General features: G+C 35.9%; 1 protein-coding gene across 1 annotated transcript in view; it reads left to right on the top strand.

The window, feature by feature from the left end:
* Positions 1-23,943, top strand: part of Nfxl1 (nuclear transcription factor, X-box binding like 1) — a 43,985-nt gene that overhangs the window by 4,301 nt on the left and 15,741 nt on the right. Inside the window, exons 4-15 of the mRNA XM_021654652.2 lie at positions 4,314-4,423; positions 6,501-6,631; positions 9,712-9,890; positions 10,118-10,279; positions 10,374-10,474; positions 11,056-11,170; positions 12,345-12,469; positions 13,122-13,244; positions 17,442-17,532; positions 21,770-21,890; positions 22,105-22,264; positions 23,021-23,112. Coding sequence (XP_021510327.1) covers positions 4,314-4,423; positions 6,501-6,631; positions 9,712-9,890; positions 10,118-10,279; positions 10,374-10,474; positions 11,056-11,170; positions 12,345-12,469; positions 13,122-13,244; positions 17,442-17,532; positions 21,770-21,890; positions 22,105-22,264; positions 23,021-23,112 — 1,510 coding nt within the window. The remainder of the gene's footprint in view (positions 1-4,313; positions 4,424-6,500; positions 6,632-9,711; positions 9,891-10,117; positions 10,280-10,373; positions 10,475-11,055; positions 11,171-12,344; positions 12,470-13,121; positions 13,245-17,441; positions 17,533-21,769; positions 21,891-22,104; positions 22,265-23,020; positions 23,113-23,943) is intronic.

Here is a 23,943-nt window from a genome sequence, read left to right as displayed (position 1 = left end):
TATCTGTTGTTTGTGTTTGGGTTATGCTTAAAATACGCCTCCCTGCTTTTATTTAATGTAAGAGAGGTGTGTGGTGATTAATATCAGGTTATTAAAATAATTATTTCAAAGATTAATATCTATACTCTTGCACTTGGTAAATTTTATACTCATGTCATTAGAAACAACATCTCTCAGTATTTCTTTATACATATTTCATGGTATTTATAGTCTTATGTTAGTTATACTCATGTCCTTAGAAACATTAACACCTCAGTATTTCTGTAGATATATTTCATGCTATTTATATAGTCTTATGTTAGTTATACATGCTTATAGTCTCACTTCTCTTTTTCACTTTAAAATCTTGTTAGAACTATTAAAAAAAACCAGAAAAATTTCAGGAAATGACTCTTTATAGGAAAGAAGATTCACCCTAAAATTACACAATTAGTAAATGGCGAAGTTGGCTTAAACATGATTGCTTAGCTTCCGAACTTTTATTGGGCTCATTTTATTTTCTGTATAAAAGCAAGGCCATTCTGAAGCAGACAAGACGGCTGCTCTTGTACCTGTTTATGAGGGAAAATTAGTAGACTGATTTTGGAATTCATTATTGCTTGTGTCTGACGCGTGTTCACCATGTTCACATTGGCTCAGGTCTCTTATTTGTGACGTGTCTAGTGGTGGTAAGTACTGTAGAGTGGTTGGAGTGAGGTAGCACTGCTTGTCAGATTGTTGTACTGTCTACTGAAATGTCTAACGCATTTTGTAAGCTTGAGTATTAGAGTTTCTGCTGGAGCTGATTGTCTTTCTTTCCTTGTCTTTTAAAAAGATTTTTCTGCTTAAAAAAGTCCTGTTTTTCTTTAGGCATAGGCCTTATATCATAATTCCATATCAACTCTCTTTTATATTTGTTACTGATTTGCCCTTTAGTTATTACATAGTGTTTTACTGAGATGAGGATTGCTAGTCCAACAGGGTCAAGCATAGCAGAGCTTGTATATTAGGTGGAATAAAGGTAGTATAAGAACACTAGAATTAGTAAGTCTTCAAGCTGAGTCATGTAGTGTGCCCTCACCCCAATCCATCTTTCTTTTGGTGCCCAGTGGGTAACCTGCATGTACTGATGAAACTGCAAAGGTTGATAGGCATTCTTTAAGAAAGTTACCATACCTCCTGAAGAATTAAGGAAGTTCAGCAAAAATGTCAAGCAGAGCAAAATAAAAGCAATTGAGAGCAACTTTAAGGTTAGAGGATTTCCTACTTCTGGATGACTTCCCAAATAGCAATCTTAAGCTTCATGGCAAAGAGGACCTCACTTGAACCATTCTAGTAGAGGTGAAATATCTTTTTCACTGTAGGTAGTAGAAAATAATATTATTGGCATGCTTCATGAGGTTTTAGCACTGTTTTCTTCTCAGTAATTTTTGTATCAAATACATCAATGCTTGGATTCTTATTCCTATATATTCTGCTTTATGCATGTGACAAGTAGAGGAAACTGCAGCAGTGAAGTGTTTTAATTTAATAGATGCCAGAGTAATGAAATGGTGCCCTTCCCACACTGGTGAGTTGAATATTGGTACATTACCAAGAACCTCTCCCATTTTTCTGGTCTCAGGCTTTGTATTTCTGTGATTCTCTTCTCTTGACTTCAAACTTGCATGGCTTTAGTCTAAAGAGTGTGTCATCTTCACCCACTGATACCTCACATCAGAAAAGCTGACTTTTCTTGTTTTCTTACCTAGTAGCGTTCCAGTCTTCTAACTCAGAAATATGTGAGCAGAGATGGTGTATACATGGCACGAATTAAACACAATCTAGATAGAACACAAGCCGCCTAGATTTTATTTGGTAAATTTTAAAATATTTATTTATTTTTGAACCAGGGTCTCATCATATAGCTCTGTCTGGCTAGAACTTGCTTTTTACCCCATCTTACCTCCTTACTCAGCTTCCCCTCTGCTCAATTTCTTAAGTATCCCCTTTTCTCCTTGAACACTGGCTTCATCTCTTGCAGGCCTACTTTACTCACAGTGTGGTTGTGGGTCGTATTTGACAGAAGAGAAAACTCTGAAGCATTATGGGGCTTTCCAAAGTTCTAGGTGTTTTTTTCTGCTCTGACTGCTTTCAACTGGTACTTTCTGACCTCCTCAAACTCATATTTCCTTACTTGCCACTGTGGTCATTTTAGAATATGTGACTTGAAGTGCCATTCTGTGCCCACTGTGACATGCCAGATAATGCACTTCATTGCTGTAGCCAAACTATAGTATAATTTTCAGAGAAATGTTACCTAAATTACCTAGAATAAGCTTAGACTTTAATTTATAAGACTATACCATCAAATTTTTAAATTTAAGGTGTATGAATTATCTGTTAAATTGTGTGAATAAGCTGATGAAATTTTAAATGTCACACATTTTTAAAAATCAGTGTAAGCAGTATAACTATACTAAATATAGTTAGTTATTCTGTTTAAGGATATTTTAGAAACTTAAATGTCAATATAAAAACATGTCTTTAGTAATTTTGTAGTTTCAGAGTGCTTTACGTTTGTTCTTTAACACCATAAATGACATTTATGTTTATGTTACCGTAGGGCACTTTTGTTAAATTCTGTGCTTAGTTAGATGATTTTAGAAATTGAACTAAGATTCTTACTAGTTTTCCTTTCTGGCAACAAATTTTGGGTTGAACTAGATTATTGCTGTGGTAAATTTTGTTCTTATATAAGCTTATTTATTAACCTCCTTTTCTTAGAAATTCAGTCAGTTTGTGTTGAATTATTTTACTTATACTGAAGGCATGTGAGCTTATTTTTCTTACACTGACATGACTTGAATTACCACCCTTTTGGTGTTATTTGTGCTTTCAAGTGCTGTTGTGTCATTCTTTTATTAACTTTTTTTTTCCCTTGGACCTGCTTCTCAGTAACCCCTTATTAAAGCATAGGACAGGGATTGAGGACTCACTTAGTGGTAACTGACTTGTTCTGTGTCTCAGATTTCTCATGTATAACACTGAGGTATTAGTAGTTTATCCTGCTTAGAAATAACTACTTAATAACTGTTTAAAGGAAATACAGTCTGGTAATTTGTTTTCCCTAAAAAAACAAACAAACAAACAAAAAAAAACATGTACTGTTGTTCATAGCAGGAGCAGTGAGCATAGTCTCATGTATCATGGTGTTGTACTCTAGTAACCTCAGTATTTTCTCATGCACAGGATTTGATTATGAGTGTTTTAGGTGCTAACCCTTCCCTTCAGTGGCTTTTTATTTACTAGAGGGGTGTGGTCTTTGGCAGCTGCAGTTAGTGGAATTCTGAGGACTCTGAAGGGGTATAAATACCAGAGCCCAGAGAGAGAGGGGGGAATGAACACTTAAGGGATGCTTCAAGGAGATAGAGAAAGAAGAGTGCTGCAGCTGCACTTGATGTTTGCTGGGTTGCGGGACTCCTGTATAGCCTGACAGCTGAAATTGGTATTTTCCCAAAGATCACAATAACCCTAACTAGCCAGAAGTAGCCAAAGAGAACCCCGCCCCCTTTCCCCTCTCCTCTTTCTTACCTAGTGTTTGGTATTGGAAGGCATTAGGAAGGATAAGGGGTGAGAAGGAAGGTAGAAACATAAGAAAACCCTATTAAACTAGAGTTTAATACTCTCTTACAAGTGGCATAGTTATTTTGAGCTATTTCCTGCTGATTTGGGTTATTGGGCTCCTTGGGGCAAGTCTAATCTTCGTTTCTCTGTATCTCCAGCCTCTCAAACTGCATCAACATTAACAGGAACAGCAGGGGAACAGCAGTCACCTTCTTTCTCGGAGTCCCCCACCCCCTGGACTCTAGCATTTATTTCCTTTCGAGTCCTCAGATATAAACTATCTGCAGCTGGCAGAGAGCCTCTCAGATCCTACACGAGGCAAATAGTCTGCTGCCTTGGACAGTCTGAGGCAGCCCCATATCCTAACCTGGGATTAAAACAAAAACATATTTATATAACATAACTGAGTTTTTAAAGACACCAAAACTTGCATTACACATGAGTTTCTGGATATGTTATTACTTGCCATATTGGTGGTTTTGCCTCCACCAGATTTATTAATCAGAAAGCAAGCCACCAAGAGAACTAAAGTGATGTTACCTCGTGGTCTTAGTAAACCCTTGTCAGTTCATTGAGTATTTTTTTTTTTTTTGTTAAGCTTTGAGGTTTTAAGTTAAATTTTCTGCAGTTAAAATTTCTCAGTATTTATCATATAACTTGATTACTGGTAAAGATGTGCTGTTTTCAGATGTTGTTTACTGTGATGTTTTCAATTTTTAAATTGAAAGATGGAGATTTACATGAACTAGAGCGAACAAAACAGTATCTGAATGAAGCTTTTCAAGCAGGAGCTATGACATGCCTAATTTGTATTGCTTCAGTCAAGAGAAACCAAGCAGTAAGTTTTTCTTATGATATGTCTCTCCCCAAGTGTCATATCTCATACTTATAGTAGTTAGCCATTTATTGTACTTTCACTTACGTTTGATTAAAAATTCTTTATTTGATGTTTTATGTGAATTAATCTTCATTCTATAAATTTGAAAAATTGAAGGAATTATGTCTAAATAATTTTTAGCACTCTTGATATCTGAAACAAATATTTTAGTTCTGACGCATTGTTTGTAGCATCTGTTTAGAGATTCCTACAAATATAAAATGCTAATATGTTGTGCTGTGAGCTAGTCAGAGCCTCATGCATGCTGGGCAAATGGTCTGCCGCTGAGCTGCATATTTTCAGTGGGTGTGAAATAAAGCCATGTCTTTGCCTTCGAGGAACTAGAACTTGAGAGTGACACTTAAGGTTTATTAGCTTCTTCTGACAAAGGTGAAAGCATTGTGGGAAGTGGCCAGGGTCACTAGGGGGAAAGACAGAGTAACTGATGCTGTTACAAGAGCTCTTGCCTGATTGTGAAGCTGACATAAATATAAAAGTGCATCAGTGAAGCATTTAGAGAGGAGGACAGCTGAGTGTGACTGACTCAGCTCTAGGACTTCTACTCATCCTGTACTGGTAGCATTGCTCAGAGAGAGATGAGCACCAATGAAATGCTCTGGTCATTAGAGTGAAGCAGAGGTTAAGGTACGCAGGTGGGCTGGGGCAGGGCAGTAGCGGCAGGTGTCCTCCCCTTAGCTTCTCATGCTTTCAGCTGCAGGGTGAGTAGTGCATCTGTTTCTCACTGTACTGAGTGCTTGGTCTCTGTGCAGGTTGCTTCCATGACCCACCTTTTCAAGGTTGTTTGTCCATCTTGGGAACTGACTCAGCCAGTATACAGGAAAAATGCAGCACTGAGGAGCTCAGGTTTCCTGGAATAACATTTTCCAGGGAATTGATGAATGTCTCACTTAGGGTGTTTGTTAGAGCTAGAAAAGCATGTTTTACAGTTGTTCTTTTAAAGGGCTTCCTGCAGTACTGCACTGCTGTGGCCTTAGGAGTAATGAATTCTATAAAATACCTCTGGCATTTCTTCTTCCTTGTCTTGTCCAATCATGCCTCTAGGTTATTTTAGAAAGAAATATCCTAGATTATTAAATAACCCTTTTGGGGAATCAAAACTAAGGAATTAACTGTTTGTTTTCATTTAATGCTGCTCTCTGCTTTATGGTACAGGCTGATTTTTTTTTTTCCAAATAGTTGTAGAAAGGAGACAGAACTGAATTTTTGTTATATCAAAATCTTGGTAGGTTTAAAAATTAATTTAGTATTATTTCTTAAGCCTTTTTTTTAATGTATGTGAATACATGTGTACCACAGTGAAATCTGGGAGCGCCAGAGGGCAACTTTGTGGGCTTTTTTCTTCATCTTTATGTGGGTTCTACGGATCAAACTCAGGTCTCTACATTTGCATAGGAAGTGCCTTTAATTGCTGAGCCATCTCACTGGCTCTTCCTTAAGCGTTTATATTGTATATATTTTCACTAATTGCTCAGTTTACTTGAATTTTGTGTTAAGTGTTAGACTTAAAGGTTTGCTTGTTTTCTTATAACAAAACAGATTATATGCACATAAAGTATGGCCAGGATTTTCTTGTATTATTTATATTAGGGAATAATAGATGTCTAGCAATAAGAAATTGATGAAATTATGGTACATAAATCTATATGATAAAATGTATAGGTATATTTGAAAAGGATAAATGCTTATGTAATGTTTTTAAAAGATATTATTTTATTAGTGTCAGTATATATGTATGAATATGTGTATACACACATGTATTAGAGATCATTCAGATTGATAGCTATAGCTGTTTTTCTTGCTAATTGAATACAGGGTGATTAATATTTTTCTTTCAAATGTTATACCCCTAAATACATTGTTTAAAAATCAAATCTTCTATGATATTAGAAGTTTGTTTTGTTTTTTAGTCTTTGGGTAACTCGAAAGTAATTCAGTGTGTGATAATCATTTTAAAGTATTATACAACTAACTAATTAACAAAAGTTATATATAATAAATTTTGACACCTCTTTTTTAGGTTTGGAGCTGTTCAGGATGTTTCTGTATATTCCATATGCCCTGTATTCAGAAGTGGGCTAAAGACAGCCAGTTTCTTGTATCTTCTGTGACAGATGATGATTTTGGAAAGAAAGATTATCCTTGGCCATGGTAATTTTTTTTATGGTTCATTGGGTTTAAGTTGTAGAATAAATAAATATAGACCCTTATAGATCAGAAGTTATGTTGCTGGAAATTTCAATCTATTTTGCTTTCCATTGCTTATATAGTTTGTGAAGATAGAAGATTTCGTTAATGTTCTCCTTTCAGTTTTTATGTAAATACTAGTGTCTTTCAATTAATAAATCAGCAGGCTGTTTTTCCTGTGAAATAATGCTTTAGCTATGCTTCTAAATGTCTTGTTTATGAGGCTGAATGAGACTCATTCAAAATCTGTTACCTCTGTCATGGAATCCCCGTTAGTATACACTAGTATCATACTACTTATCATCTAAAATATTTTGAATTTATGGTCTCCTGTCAGATCTTCAGTCTCAATTGTATTTGTGTATTATGTGATATCTTAATTTATCTATGTCGATTTTACCAACTTTGTTTATTATTGCTGATTATTGGACCGTGGGCTTCTGTTATGTTTAAGACAAAGTAGAGAAATAAAATTGTTTGTCTCTGCTAGTCTAGAGTGGTAGATTCACCATTAACATAATTAAATGTAGCTCAGGGGCAGCATATGCTTATATTACAATTTTTGTAACTGATGTTTTAAATGTAAAAGGTAGTGTTCTTTTGCTAATAACTCCCAAATTGTATAACCTTAGGCCTATTAAAGTCTGGTTTTGAGTCATGAGATATCATAAATACTGAGATATTCGTACAATTAGTGGTATAATTTTAAAAACCGTTTAATTCTTGGCAGTCTCGAGATTTTGCCCATTCCCCAGAGCATGTTGAAGTTAGCTGAGAGCAGTGGTGAGTCCACGTTCCTCTCACTGTTAAGATGTAGAGCTGGAGTTTGAAGCCTAGGGATTTACTCTTTTAAATTTAGACCTTTCATATTCCCAACTGAGTTCAGCATGGTGGACTGCTTGCTGTTTGAACACTTGGTGCTTTGAAAGAGTTTAAGTTTGAAGTCCATCCTTGCTTGTTACTGTTACTTATGGCAGAAAGATTTTAGTGTTCGGTGGGTGCTGATGAAGCTGATATTCAGAGTTGTTTGTTTTAGAGAATTGAGTTTCACATGTCCTTTTGATCACTCACTTCTGTTTTAAGTAGTAACTTTTCCATAGAGGAACGAAGTGTCAGTTACCAGAATAATGTACTTTTCTCCCAGACCTGAAAGGACAAAGTGTAATCTCCTGTGTAGTATTCCTTCCTTCTCAATATTTGCACAGATATTCTGAATATAGTAAATGAAAATAAGTGGCTAGTTAAGAACTTAGTCTGTTTACTTATTTTCAAGATATAGCCAGAAACTGGTAAGAATTATGATAAAGTAGTTACTTATGGAAATGAGCTTATACTATGTGTTTTTAAGATAAGTATTTATTGAGTAACAGGATGTTGGTACTCAATCATTTTAATTGAAACATGTGTGTTTGTACACATGACCCTTTCCAAAGTAGTTCTGTCAGTGTAGGCGGGCAGTGTAGCGCATAGTTAGCTGTCTTTTAACCATCTAAACACATCCCTTTTCATAGAAGCCACAAGAAAGTCATTTTCCTTTAGTAAAGGGAAACTTAACAAAATGTCAGTTGTCTAGAAACTTGAGGTGTGCCACTGGCTCTCCATTTTTACTTAAAAAATCATAGTTAAGTGTTTATTTGAGCATGTTGTTTGTCTCTGAGGGAATGTGCACATAAGTGCTGGCACCCCTACAGAGGTCAGAGGCATCAGGATCCCTCTGGAGCTGGAGTTATAGGCTGTTGTGAGCCACGTGATGTTGATCTGGGAATTAACTCAGATTCTTTGCAAGAGCAGCTGAGCCATCTCTCCATACCTTGTTTTTGAAGTTTAATTAGAGAACAAATATGTTTTGGTTATTTTGGACATTGTATGGTATGTATTTGGAAGGACAGCATGTTCTCATGACAATGAAAATACACTGATTTTTACACAGAACAGATTTAAATGGTGATGCAAATAGCCTCGTGCAATACATTGACTGTACTGTTGTTTGAGAAGAAACAAGGCTTAGAGCATCTTTTAGGAATTTGATGAACTACAAGTGAGTTTTTGATAGAGTTGAAGGTTATCATTTTTAGTACACAAGTTTGCTTTGATGTAATGTTTAACTCATTCTGCTGTAGCAGAGACTATAAAATCATATTTAAATGTTTCCTTGACTCAAGTCAACTTGAAATATGTGTACTTTGTGTTACACATTTAACAGTAGGAAGTTCTCAGAACTGGAGAAATGACTAGTGTTTTTGAGTACTTACTGCTCTTACAGAGGACTCAGATTCAGTTCCCAGCACCCATAGGATGGCTCACAGCTGTTTGAAATTCCAGGGCACCTGACACCTTCTTTTGGTCTTTGTAAGCACTGGGCATGTATTTAATCCATATGTGTACAGGCAAGCAAAATATTCATAAAATAAAAACATCAATGCTTAAAAAAGAAAAATTAGGAAATTATTTGCTTACATTTAATTTTTTCCTTTTAATTTTAAGATTTTGTTATGTTTCTTCTTGCTGTCTTTAGCCTCTGTATAATCTGATTACTTTTTAATTTTTCTTTTACTGTTTTGTTTATTTATAGACTATATAACCAAACTTTTAAAAATACCAAGTCTTTTATAAATCTGGGTGCATACTGCAAAATTGTATTTTGTAGAAATTTTGATTGAAAAATCTCAGCTAGTAGAAAGCTAATGTTGATTTCTCTTTATGGTTGCACTGTGGATATCTGTATTTAAGGTCTAGTAACTAACTATATGCGACTATTGTCAGTTTTTAAAAGTATACATATAAAAAAGGTGCTTGTTGCCAAGTTTTATGCATAGCTTTATCTCACGTGCCATATTTGTTTGTTGGCTCTTGTACTGGAGAGTGAATATTAAATAGTTTCATATTTCAGTAAGTTCTATTGTGCAGAAATTTTAGTAAAATTTATTCATGCAGAAATTTTAGTAAGAATTTACTTTTTTTACCTAACAAAAAAATTAAGATATAATCTTGTTACTGTTGTTTCTCATGTTGCTTGTAATAATAAAATTAAAATTTTTTTGTAGTCCAAAATGTAGATTTGAATACAAAAGATCAGAAACACCTAGTAGATATTATTGCTACTGTGGAAAAGTAGAAGATCCACCTTTAGATCCATGGCTTGTACCTCATTCGTGTGGCCAAGTATGTGAGAGAGAATTTAAACCTCCTTGTGGCCATAAATGTTTACTGCTGTGCCATCCAGGTGAGTTTCTTTTTGTGTCAGTAGTTGCTTTGGGGTGGCTGTTTTTTCTTAATGTTGAAGCAAACAGAATTATCCAAGTTGAACTGAAGTTTACTGTGAGAAAATATAAGGAGAAATTACCCTTTAAAGTAGCAATGAAGAAAAAGGTAGAGAAGAAAACGTACAACATAGAAGTTTTGTTTACTGACTTTTAATCACATCCCCCATCCTGCTTTGTTTCATTCTAGGTCCCTGCCCTCCTTGTCCAAAGATGGTCACAACTACTTGCTACTGTGGGAAAGCAAAACCTCTCCCTCGTCGGTGCAGTGCCAAGCAGTGGTCCTGTCAGCTGCCATGCGGGCGGAAACTGCTCTGTGGGCATCATAAGTGTGAAAATCCTTGTCATGCAGGTAAAAGACCAGACGTGAAGGACTCTTACCTTAAACAAGTCAAAGCTGCCTTTTTGCTTTTATATTTATGGACTAACTTGTGATTGTATTCTAGGAAACTGTCAGCCTTGTCCAAGAGTTAGTAGACAGAAATGTGTGTGTGGCAAAAAAGTAGCAGAAAGAAGCTGTGCGAGTCCAGTGTGGCACTGTGATCAAGTAAGTGTTGGTGCCCTTTGAAGGGTGGGTTTTAAAGAGTGTAGAAACAGATGACTGGAAAGCACATGTGTTTGTTAGGGTAGCTGAATAAAAGCTAAGGTGGAATGACAGATACAGCTAGTTTTCAATTAATAGCTTAATTACTGGAGGAAAATCACCCCCCCCCCCCCAGTTAGTTGCTGGATTTTAATTCAGTGTATTGATTTACCCCTTCAATTTTCTTTTTTTCTTTAGCTACCACCATTCTCCTCTTGATCATGCCATTGAGAAAATAGAATTGGTTCTGTGGGTTTTCTTTTTCTAGGTTTGGAAAGGGTTTAGTACTGGTTGGGAATATGGTGGGTGGTCATAGAAAGCTGAATATATATCTGTCCTTTCTTATAATCTTACGACACCCTCTTTGGTACCTAGGAAATAAGTACACATGTGTAAATGTTCACACACAGGTGTATATGACTCCTTTGTTAGACATAAACAGAATAGTCAGAAGCATAATGAAGCTCTTTGGGGTTGCAAGTGAGTTGCATTTTATTCTGCCTTCTTTTGTAGTTTTAATCTTTTGATGAGCACATTTATTTTAGGTATGTGGAAAGACACTGCCATGTGGTAATCATACATGTGAGCAAGTTTGTCATGTTGGTGCTTGTGGAGCGTGTCCTCGCTCTGGGAAGAGGTCCTGTCCATGTCAGAAATCAAGTAAGATTTGTTTTAAAGGAAATGAGCGATTTGAGCTATGAGAAGACAGAAGAAATGTTAATGTTTATTACTAAATGAAACAAGCTAATTTGAAAAAGATGTATCCTGTAGAAATCGAACTACATGCCTTTCTGGAAAAGTGAAACAGTGACAGGAATCAGGGATTAAGGAGAAGGAGGGATGATCAGCTGGGCACAGAAGGTCTGGGGTGCTGAAACCCATCTGTGAGATGTTATTCAGCAGTCACTGTACTTCTGTCTGTATCCACAAAGTACATGCACATGGAGTGACCCCTCATATCAGCTGTGGTGTCTGAGTGATGATGATGTATCATCGGAAGATCATTAGTTGTTACAGTCCATCTGTTGGCACATACTGGTGTTGAAGGAGGCTCTGCTCTTGCTTTCACTAGGAGTTCACTTACCCTGTGAGCTTTGTGGTTGTTTTTATGCAGCAGTGTGGTGGTTGAGTAAACCTTCTTGACTCTCCTTTAGAAGGATTCATTTCTAAGATTGTTTTTACTACTTGTCATAATGTTATTGTTAAAAGTGAGTTTTACAGTGTTTTAAAGTTTATATTTTTCTGCCCTTTGAGACACACAAAATTAAAAAAGAAAATTCTGTTTATTGTGGCAATCTCTCAGTGTTTTACAAGTAGATTTCTGAGTTCTAGGCCAGTCTGGTCTATATAATGGGTTTTAGGACAACCAGGGCTACATAATAGATTCTGTTTCAAAAACAAAACAAAACAAAACAAAAACAAATAAGATAAGCTTGGCATTGTTGGCTGTAGTTAGGTATTGGTAAGAGATTGTGAATTTGGGTTTAGCCTTGCAGAAATATTAGGAATTATTTTTAAAAATAATTTATTTAATTTTATTTTATGTGTGAAGGTGTCAGATCCCTTGGAGTTGGCAGTACAGACAGTTGTGAGCTGCTATGTGGGTGCTGGGAATTGAACCTGGGTCCTTTGGAAGAGCAGACAGTGCTCTTAACCACTGAGCCATCTCTCCAGCTCCAGGAATTATTTTTATTGAAGTTAATTTTTTTCTAATATTATATGGTTATAGAATTTTTAGAGTTCAAAAGAGCTGTCATTCTTCAGGAAATAAACAGGAAACTTAGTGATTCATAATGGTTTATCTTTTTTAGCGTTAACATTTTGTCTGTTTCAGAGTTTTCATTGCCTTGTACTGAAGATGTACCGACTTGTGGAGACAGCTGTGACAAAGTACTTGAGTGTGGAATCCATAGGTGTTCACAGCGTTGCCACCGAGGTCCTTGTGAAACATGCAGACAAGTTAGTTGTGTCCCATACACTTTCTTTCAAGAGCTATGCACCAAAAGTTATCAGAAGAAACTGTATTGTGAAGTTTTTCATTACTTTTATAACGTCCGTGTCATAATCATTTTGTGTAATATATTTGTATAATTGAGCAGGAAATCAAATTTGAACTTTACCCTTTATTGTTTTCCTTGATACAGGCTATAATGTTCTCATTTGCATAGTTCAGTGTCTGGATGTTTGCTACCAGAAGATATTTAGAGCTCTGATGAATTTAGCCTTGATGCAATGGAAACAGACCGTACCTAGCTTTGAGACTTTAAATATATATATTGTTTGGTTTCAACCATACTAAACAGTCTGATTATCTTGTTGTACCGAGACAACATGCGCAGATGTTATGGCTGGAATTTCTGTAAATTGTCTTAATATGTTTTCATTATTTTTACTGTTTGATACCAGAATTCTACTAAATTTCATAATTTGTATAAGGTCCTATTTGGAGGAATAAAGTAAAACAAGTATTTTAGGAGATTCAGTTTTAGCTTAGTTTTTAATACACATTTGCTACTAATGTTTTTATCCTTTTAGAAATTACAGAAATTTCAGTCTGGAGAAAAACATTAACATTAATCAATTTAACATTGCCTCTTGGTACTTTGCCTAGGAAGTGGAAAAGCAATGTCGCTGTGGAAAGCATACAAAGCGAATGCCATGTCATAAAACCTACCTTTGTGAAACTAAATGTGTTAAAATGCGGGACTGTCAAAAGCATCAATGTAGGAGAAAGGTATGTGTGATAAACTTGGGAAACTGATTTAAAAGTTGTTGAATTTTTCCTTTTGGGAAAAATTCTCATATATGATATGGGACTGTGGTGAGCACCGTTTTAATTAGTTCTCAAGTATTCAGGCATGTTCCTGTACCAACTACTAGTAAATATTCTAGACTAACACCAGAAGTTTGTGTTCATGGGGAATCATGCCAGTTTTTGAATGTATTGTCATATGTGGGTAATTCAGGGGTCAGAGTCAGAAAGATCGTGAGTAGAGGGCAGCCTGACCTAATACAGCATGGCTTTGTCCCGACAGAACAGAACACCAAAGACTGGAGTAGTCTCCTTGTCTCTCACGCTAATTCTCAGTTCGGTTTTTGGGCTCTTTCTGTTTTCTGATTGAAGATGTCATTGGCAGTGCTTGATTGATAGTATTTTGATAGTTGACTCCTAACAAAGGTTAGATGATAATAGAAATTATTACTGATTCTTGGCTTGGAGTGAATCTGACTGAAATATTTTGTTAGTTCTATAGAATTGTAGCTCTTATATGTTTTTTTTTTCTTTCTTTCTTTATAAAATATCCTTTGTTCCTTGGCAAGATTCCTGGTTCTTAAATTCAGTGAAATGTGAATGATTTCAGCTTTTTTCTATTTACTGTTACTGTGTATCTTTTCTTTCTTTTAGGCTTTAAACCTATTCATCTCTTTATATTTAAAGTACATTCCTTATAGCTTTTAGATTTCATCTAAATCTAAATCTGTGTGGCAATATTTGTCATTTAATTTGGCTACACTTAGAGTTAATGTGTTTTTTAAAGTTAGTTAACCATCTTTTTGTTTGTTTGTTGTTTTGAGACAGGGTCTCACCATGTAGCTCTGGCTGTCCTAGAACTCACTGGTAGGTTAGGCTGTGCTCTAACTCACAGAGATCTTGCATGCTTCTGCCTCCTGAGTGCTGGGATTAAAGGTGTGTCCCACCACACACACCCTGTCTGTTAACCATCATGCTAGTGGCTTTCTATTTATCCATTTGTTCCTGTCTCATTTGACCTGTTTCTCAGTGATTCCATTTTATCTACTTTATTTGCTTATTAGCTATGACTTTTTCTTTCTTCTCTCCTCCTCCCTCCCTTTTTCCTTTCTTTTGAGTGGTTACAATGACCTTCAAATTTTATATTATTTCTTTTGACCTAGTTTATGACACTCTTGTGTTTTATATAATTTGTGTTTCAAAAACCCCAAGTATTACTTTTATTATTGTTTTAAATAGTTACAATTTTAAAGATTTATTTTATTTATGTGCATGTGTTTCTGTCTCTACGGGTACCCATAGAGGCCAGGCTTGAGCACTGGATCCCCTGGAGGTAGAGTTACGTGAAGTTTTGAGCCACCTGGCAGGGGTGCTAGAAACCAAACTGAAGTCCCTTGGAGGAGCTGCAAGTGCTCTTAACTGCTGAGCCATCTCTCCAGCCTCAGTAGCTAGTTTCTAGATGTATTTGAAAGAATAAGTAATTATTTGTCATATGTATCAAGGCATTTCACTTTTTGTTTAGATACAGGTTTTCTGTTTTCTGTTTCCTTTCTATTTCACAGACCCCCTTAAAATGTTTATTGTGCTGGCCAGTATTTTTTTTTCACTTTAATATATGAGAAAATACTTTTCTTTTGCCTTTCTGAAAATAATAATAATAATAATAATATATTTTTATGTTTAGTGTGGTTTTCACTGAATTAGCTTCTGGAGTTGAAAGTTTATAGTTCTCATCAACTTTATACAATATTCAAATTTTTATTTATTTTTTTATATTTTTTAATTAAATTTTTATTTTTTTATTAGTTACAGTTTATTTACTTTGTATCCCAGCTATAGTCCCCTTCCTCATTCCCTCCCAATCCACCCTCCCTCATCTCCTCCATGCCCCTTTCTAAGTCCACTGATAGAGGAGGTTCTCCTCCCCTTCCATCTGACCCTAGCTTATCAGGTATCTTCAGGACTGGCTGCACTGTCCTCCTCTGTGGCCTAGCAAGACTGTTCCTTCCTGGGGCGTGAGGTCAAAGAGCCAGCCATTGAGTTCATGTCAGAGACAGTCCCTGTTCCCCTTATTAGAGGGTACCCACTTGGATCACTTGGATACTGAGCTGCTATGGGCTACATCTAAGCAGGGGTTCTAGGTTATCTCCATGATGGTTCTTGGTTGGAGATATAGTCTCAGAAAAGACCCTTGTGCCCAGATATGTTTTTTCTGTTGTCCCATCTTCAGTTCTTCATGACATGTATGCTCCTTGAAGTCTCTCAGCTCAACAATGCTCTATTTTTTAGTTTTTCATGTTTCTTTATAGTATACTGAATACTTTATATAGTTTTGTCTTCAGTCTCACCGGTTGCTTTTGCATTTTCTCAATCCTTCATATTTTTGTTATTTTCATCTTTAGGAGTTGATGGGACTTTGGTTTAGCTTGCAGAAACGCTTTGCACGCTTGCTCGTTATTATACGTAGATGCCTACTTTAATGTGTTTGTTTACTATTTATATCAGTTCTCATTTCTGGGTCTTTTGACTGATTTTTCTCATACTAATTATTATTATTATTATTATTATATTTTTCTGCTTCCTGTCCTGTTACAGAAATTTTCTATTGCTTTTTAGACAATGCAGACATTTTTTTTACATGCTTTTCTTTTTCTTTAAGTCTTTACCTTTCCTTTGCGTTTGTTTGCTTTAAATACTATTAAAGAGTTGCTCTGGGGCTAATACATTACTCAGAAATTATCGGTTCTTTATAGGCCTCATGGCCAGAGAAACCTTTGTCTGGGATTGATAAGCTCTCACAATATGGTAATAACTGCTAGCATTCTGCTGGTGCCTGCGTATCAGAAAGTTCTCCCATACTGAGTATAAGGAACACAAGCTATTCCTAGCCCTGTGAACTCTAGAAATTACTATTTTTTTTCCTTCTTTGGTGCTTTTTGGGGTTTTAAAGTTATTTCTCACATGTGTTCAAGCAAAGACTCAAGGGGTCTGCTCTGGAGTTTGCAGAGATCTCTCTATGCTAGCACACTATCTCACTATAAGTTGTTTCATTCTGGCCTACATGAACTATGCATTTATGTGCTCAACTCAGATCACTAGATTCTGTTTGCAGTCTTCTTGTACAACAGCCTAGAAGCCTGCAGGTCTAGGCTGATAGCATTGTGGGGCTCACCCTTTGTGCTTCCCTTTTGAGGAACTGTCCTACGCTGTGTGACTTATCTCTGAAATCTGTAACTTCCAGTTTATAGTCAGGTTTTTTAGATGTTTAGACAGGAGGGCAAATATGATTATTACTTTATCATGCATAGAAATGCCAGTTATCCTATTCAGGTCATGGACCATCTAACCCTTTTCTCTACTACTACTAAAACCTTTTTCTCTACTGCTACTAAGTAATAGACACATTGCTACTCAGCAAATATCTGTCTAGTTGAGAAGTTTTAAATAATTCATTAATTGCTTTTCAGTGAGGTATAATTCTGAGTACTGAAACTTGTTCATATGTTTACAGCCCCAAGTTTCTATAAGAAGTTTCTATAAGACAATCATAGCCTGTGTTTCCTTAAAAACAAAACTAAAAACTGGATATGAGAAAAGATATGGAAAGAGTTAAATTGATAATATAGATTCTAAGTAGTTGCCTGAAATTAATGAATAAAAACTTCAGATAGGTAATATCTGTTCCGCAGAGATTAGAAATAAAGGAAGTAACAGTTAAGGGGGGGGGGCTCACCTTTGCTTCTTTTCTTAATTGTTTTCTAATCTTGTGTTTTGAAAATAACTGACAGCCTATACATTCAGCCAATTTTATTTTAATTTAAAATTATGTTAGCCAGACTCATTGTCTGATAATTGACTGAATTTGATCAAATCATTGGGTTAATGCAATTTTCTTCATAGAAAAAGTAAGTGAAATTTTATCATGGAAATATTATGTCAGAATAATTAATAAGAGGCAAGGGGCTCTAGCCTGGTTTTATTAAATTAAATCATTACCTACTTAAACTAGTAAGTTCTTAATATAGTGTAGTATTTATTAGAATAATGTTAATACTCTTGAAAAATCTTATCTTTAGAGTGAAAACTTTTTTGCTTTCTAAAATTCTGTAAGTGACTCAGAATGATGTGCTATGTGTGGGCTTTTAAATTATTCTTCTTTATATATTGCTTTCTCTTCAGTGTTGCCCTGGAAACTGTCCACCTTGTGATCAAAATTGTGGACGGACTTTAGGATGTAGAAACCATAAATGTCCGTCTGTCTGCCACAGAGGTAAAGCTTCACAGTAGATGTCATTTTATATTTGTGTTTCCTTAGTGTATAGTCAATGGAGAGCTTTCAGATCATTGTCTTACTTGGGCTTCCTAACACTGAGGAGAAGATAGGACAGTCACTGTATTTCTGTTTTTGAACAATGCAATTGTAGCTAAATGACAGGGAAATGCCCAGGGAAGGGGTGTGGCAATATGCAAGCCCAAGTCTGAATGTAGGTTGTATCCATTTTATAATACCATGATGGTAGAGCCTACTTCCTTTTTAACCTTCCCCATGGAGACTTTTTAAGAAAGGCATTCATAGATTTGGTTGTAGTATGAATTTTATATACTTTTATGGAGTTATATGAAATAACTTACTTATGCCTGAGAGACTTTAGTCTCAGGATTCCTTATACTTTTTGAGATCGTGAAACGTTAATGAGTGGCTTTTATCCATTTACATTTGTTGTATTTGATGTTAAAATAAAATATAATAATTTAAAGTGGTTTATTTAAAATTATTTTATGTAAAATTATCCCATTACTTCTTGATAGAAGTAGCATGGCTTTTTATATTTGATAAAGAACTAAGTTTTCTTCAGAAATGCTAATTAAGATGTTATTGTTTTATATTCTTGTAAATATCTTTAACGTCTAGCTTGTTAAAGTTTAGCTAATTCACAAATCTGCTTCTGTATTAAATTTTAATATTTCTTGCTTCCATTTTAATATTACTTGTCACTAGCTTCTAGAAAATGGTAAACTTGTAAGTCCCCTCCCCCACAAAGGGTCTCAGGGACCCCAGGGTTTCTGGATCACCTTTGAAAATTATGTTCTAGATTATAGTGACATTCCAACGTTCTTGTTCTGATGAGGGTATTTCACCTCCTCAGTAGAATATAGAGAATTTATGTAGATGTTAGGTAGAGGTGAGCTTTAGAAGAAAATGAGAGTCAAACTGAAGATGCTGCGTACTGTTTTAGAAACTGTGAAGGAGAGGCCTCTGAAAAGGTACATTTGAGAGTGAACCTGAAAAAAGTAAGGATTCATGCCACTTGGAAATGAGAATATTGTGTGCTCTAGGTAAAAGTGCAGGGATTGCAAAGTACTCACTGCTCAGAAGGACAGAATGGGAGGACATGATGCCAGAGACACGGTGGGTTAAAGAAACGCTGGGGAGAAGGTGGGTTAGAGAGATGGCTGAACAATTATGAGCCCCATCCCCAATTCCAGAGTCCTGGGTTTGACTTTCAGTACCTCCTTCGTAGCTCATACCATTTAGCTATGGTCTCTGGGGGACCCAGCACCCTCTTCTGGCCTCCATAGGCAACAGACATGGTACACAGACATACACACAGGCTAAACATCTGCCACCTCTCCTCCACAAGAAGACAGACAGACAAATAAGGAAGCAAGCAAACAAGCAAGTAAGTAAGTAAGTTAAGAAATAGTTTCTGGTGAAAGAGAATGTGAGCAGGGCCAAGTAGGTTATTTTTTCAGTGATGGCTTACGACAACTGTAGAAGGGGAATCAGCAGTGCACAGTTTCTTCCCAGCAGCGTAACCAGGCTGCTTGATTTCCACACTTGATTTTTGATGTGGCATCTATAAATCAATCAGTTTATATTGAATGTCAACTTTATACTATCTGACAAAACAAGGACAAGTCTAACTCATGAATATGGTTGTAAAAGTATTAAAGCTTTAGAAGTCCTGCCATCCAGTCCTGTGGCATTAGTTGTCCAAATCACTAGAATGTCACATTGAGTTGGGTTTATTTCAACATTAGTAATCTAGTAAGATTTTTTGTTATCCAGAACAATTTATGTGGAAAAGGAAGGGAGCGTCCTGCATCTGGTAAATGGCGTCTATAGGAAGGCTGCAGCAAGCATCACTCCTAGTGGAGAAATCTTAGGTGTATTTCTCCTAGCGTTTGAAGCAGTTCCATAAGTGTTTCATTATTCATATCTGAAAAGTAGAATCTTAACCTAAAAATAACATATTTCTTCTCATCACCAATATATTTGGTGTGGAAATTGTTATAACAGTTCTTAGGTGATTTATGACTCACAAACTAAATAAGAATAGAATATGGTCATTGAATGATAGATGTAAATCTATCATTTCTCTCATTTTTTAATGCCTTATGATTTAACTGAAGAAATTAGGTAGCTGTTTGGTTTCCCAGTCTCAATTGTACAGATTACCTCTGTGGGATTTTTAAAATATGTTTCATTATCCTTCAGAGATTTGATCAGATCCATGCTTTTTTGGTGTGTGTGTGTATGACTTTTGTTATTGTGAAAGTTCTTTTTAGCTCCCAAGGATTCTTCCTTGTACCTAAAATGATAATTTAGAAGATGGTTGTATCACTTTGAACGTTGGTTTAACCCAGTTTCATATGTGGAATCATTATTTCACTGGTTTCATTATTCTGGTTGCCTTTATAATCAGAACTATACTGAAACTCATAGGGAGAGAGAATCCTCCCAGCACATTGTGTGGTGAATATACGTGGATTTGATACATAGTTCATTTAGATGCAAGGTCGTCTGTGTGTCTCTGCGGTATTGGAAGCCTTCCCATTTTGGCTGTTAGCCCACTGGTTACTATTTGTTCTGCTTTTTAATTTTGAAATGAGAATTGCTGAGACTTAATTCGGCCTCCATACCAGTCTCTGTAATAGATTTTTTTTGGTCAGTAGAAAGACTGTTTAGGTAAAATTATTTCTAAATTGTTTGCAAGCTTTAATTAAAAAAAGAAGTGTTGCTATAATTTTGTCACAACAAAAGGTTGATAAGTTCTCTGAATTGTTGAGTGTGGATTAGAAACTATTTTAAGTACAGATACTGATATACTAAATGAGAGCAACATAAATATCCCCACCTAATTTGAAAAGTATAAGATTCTTTGGAAAGATCAAAATAAAACCTGATCATGTAGATTAGGATAACTTTGATAATTTTATTGTCAAGATTGAAATTTCACTAGATTATGCTTGATAAAACACTTAAGTATAAAGTTAATAATTTTATAATAAAACATTTTTCCTGTGATTTTTTCTTTCATTTTCTTATTATTTGAATCATATTGTTAATTCATTTTGTAATTCTTTTTTAATTTCTAGAGTCATTATACCAGTCTATTTTCTATTAATTGACTTAAAAAAAAAAACAGGTTAACTGCTTGATAGTATTTCATTTGATCCTGACATCTAGGAAATAATTCCTTTAAACATTTTCACTTATTAATTGAGGACCTTTCCCTTCTTTATTATTTTATTTCTGATGGAGTTCCTTACTGAGAAAACTAGAAAAATAACTAGGAAGAAAGTCCTTTAGATAATATCAGAGATTCATAGGGAAGAACTATGTAGGCTGTATGGAAAGGTTTTCTTCAGGTTGCCATATTGTGATGCACAGCTATAATCCTGTACCAATAGGCTGATGCTGGTTTGAGGCATCTAATGAGACTATCCCATGCCCTGCTGAAGTGAAATTTTCTATGGTTTTATTTTCACATATTTTTGAATAGAGAAAATAAAAAGTAAAACCTAGTATTTATTTGGAAATGCTTAGAAGAGAAACATTTTAGAATCATGTTCTAAGATGACTGTTTAGAATTTAGTATTTTATGAAGCACAAATAATAGAAAGTGACTGTTCTGTCTTATTAATAGCCAGTCATAGTTCATGAGAGAAAAGTGGCTCTTTGGGGGGTAATTTGTCAAAATAGTGTCCTTGGATAGATATATGTATGAAAACAGGCCAGAAGATTATTGTTAGTGTTAGATTCTGCAAGGACCTAACCGCTTGTTTGCTTGTTGTGGTTGAGGGTAAGTAACATGTTAAATTTGCTGTTTAGAACTAGTGTCCATAAGGAAGCATGTGCAAATCCTAAGTGTGTAGTGTGATGAAACTTGTGAATGTGATCGTGCACTGAATCCAGATCATTGAACACACTCTACCGATGTCTCTCAGCACGTGTATCCCCTGAATACTCTTCTGATTTTGAACAGTAAAAGTTAGTTTTTCCTGTTTCCTCTATATATGTGGAATTAAACACTGACGCATGTAGCCTTTGTGCATAGCTTCTTTTGCTTAATGTGCTAAGAACTGTCACATTAGTGCTGCTTTCTAATGGCAGGAGATCCTATTGTGAATTGTGCAAGTATGCTGGTTATTGATTAACCATTGATGGGCATTTTGGTAAGTTAATCTATGTCTTTTAAAATACTGAATTTTTTTCCACTCAGGCAGTTGCTATCCATGCCCAGAAACTGTAGATGTGAAGTGTAACTGTGGTAGCGCAAAGCTGACAGTACCCTGTGGCCGAGAGCGGACCACAAAGCCACCCAAGTGCAAAGAGCTGTGCAGGTTGGTATGAAGCTTTCCACAGCCCAACGTCTGATGTCTAAGCATTAAATTCCTACCTGATTTTGATTGTGTTCTAATTTTATATTGTGTTGGTATTCTATTCATAATGGTATTCATAGTGTTTCTTTTCTATGATTTCAGAAGGTATTTAAATAATTGCATGTTAGATGTATTGTTTAGTTCTCAAAAGTAACTTAAAGACTTTCTGATTTAGTCAACCACCAACATGTCATCACACAAGTCAAGAAAAGCACCGCTGTCACTTTGGCCCATGTCCACCATGTCATCAACCTTGCCAAAAGGTTTTGGAGAAATGTGGGCACTTGTGTCCTGCTTCATGTCATGATCAAGCATTAGTAAAGCAGACTGGCAGGGTAAGGACATTGTTAAAGAGATAATATCTTGCTGTGAGTAGTGTTTTCTTCAGTAAGTTTTCCATAAGCAATATAAGGTGTTTTTAAGATTACTAAGTACTCTGCTTGGACATGGGGTGTAAGGAAAACAAGACTTTGTCTTTTATCTTAAGAAACTCATAAAAGGCTGCTGTATTACCCAGTGGTGGAGACTTCTCCACTATCTCCATTACCCTGGGTTCATTCCCCAGGACTGGAAGGAAGATTGGGGCTAAGGGAGAAACTAATAAATATTTGTAAATATAGTGTGATAATCGTATTTAGATTAATTTTCTAGTTTTCCTTCAAGTATGGCTAGACATACAGCTATTTCTTAATTTATTTTGTTGTTCATTTATGCAATACTTACTGAGTCCTGGCTCTATGTCAGGTTTTAGGTAATGAGGAACATACGGGAGATGGCATTCAGTTGGTAGATGCTGGAGTTTAAGTGTTTCTCATTTTTCTTTAGGCTTGCAGGAGGTTGAGGAGGCTCTGCTGCCTTAGTTCTAGCTTTTAAACCTGCCATGTGCCTCAGTTTTTCATAGTATGTGTGGAGAGGAACGATTTTTATAATGCAGATGGAATAAAATATTTCAGTAAGCACATTTAGTTGAGCATTTGGATGAAGTTCAGCCTGTCTGAGCATAAGATCCATAAGAACTAGTTCTCTAGTTTTTAGGAAGGCTGTGTGAGATAGCCCTTCTGACTTTACAATGTTTTGCATTTGAATCTTAGCATCAGCCTACAGGCCCTTGGGAACAGCCAGCTGAGCCAACATTTATTCAGACTGCATTACCTTGTCCTCCGTGTCAAGTTCCTATTCCTGTGTAAGAGCTGGAGTTTGAACCTCTAAAAAAATGTTATTGACAGTATGAACTTCACCTTTTTTAAAAATTTTTTATTAATTACACTTTATTCACTTTGTATCCCCCCTGTAGTTCCCTCCCTCCTCCTCTCCCAATCCCTTCCTTCCTCTCCCTTTTCCGCACATGCCCCTCCCCCAAGTCCACTGATAGGGGAGGTCTTCTTTTCCTTCCTTCTGATACTAGTCTATTTGGTCTCATCAGGAGTGGCTGCATTGTCTTCCTCTGTGGCCTGGTAAGGCTGCTCCCCCCTCAGGGAGGAGGTCATCAAAGAGCAGGCCAATCAGCAGTTCATTGTCCAAGTGGGTTCCATAGTAATGGGAACAGGAACTGTCTCTGACATGAACTTCACTTTCTTTGCTTTTTAAGTTTAGTCTCCATGTTCTGGTTCATTCTTTCTTAACTGTGTTTGCTGTGATGCTTAAGCTTCCTGTGCATGTCGGTTTTTATGTGTCTTCCTTTAGCTAGAGTGTACTATCCTTAGCTTTCCATAGCAACAGGTATTGGCAGTTATGACTTCCAAGAGGCTTGTTATTTTTTAGTTTTCCTGGTGATTCTTACACTAATGTGTTACATTTCTGAGGACAGCTAGGTTTAGATGGAAAACTCGAAAGTGAATGTATAAAAGAAGTATTGGAAATCCAAGGAATGTTTCCTGGATGGATCAGGAAATGATGGAGACTAAGTTTTAAGGAGTTGAATCTAGAAGAACGGTGAATCCTTTAATGTTTCTTGCTTTCAGCAGAGGCTTTGCATTAGAGGGGAAAAGGAAACAGTTCTGAGAAGCAGCATAAT

Source organism: Meriones unguiculatus, chromosome 3, assembly GCF_030254825.1.
Source record: "Meriones unguiculatus strain TT.TT164.6M chromosome 3, Bangor_MerUng_6.1, whole genome shotgun sequence".
In the NCBI taxonomy this organism is placed as follows: Eukaryota; Metazoa; Chordata; class Mammalia; order Rodentia; family Muridae; genus Meriones; species Meriones unguiculatus.
Note: the sequence above shows the minus strand (reverse complement) of the source record. Positions and strands in the feature narration are given on the sequence as shown.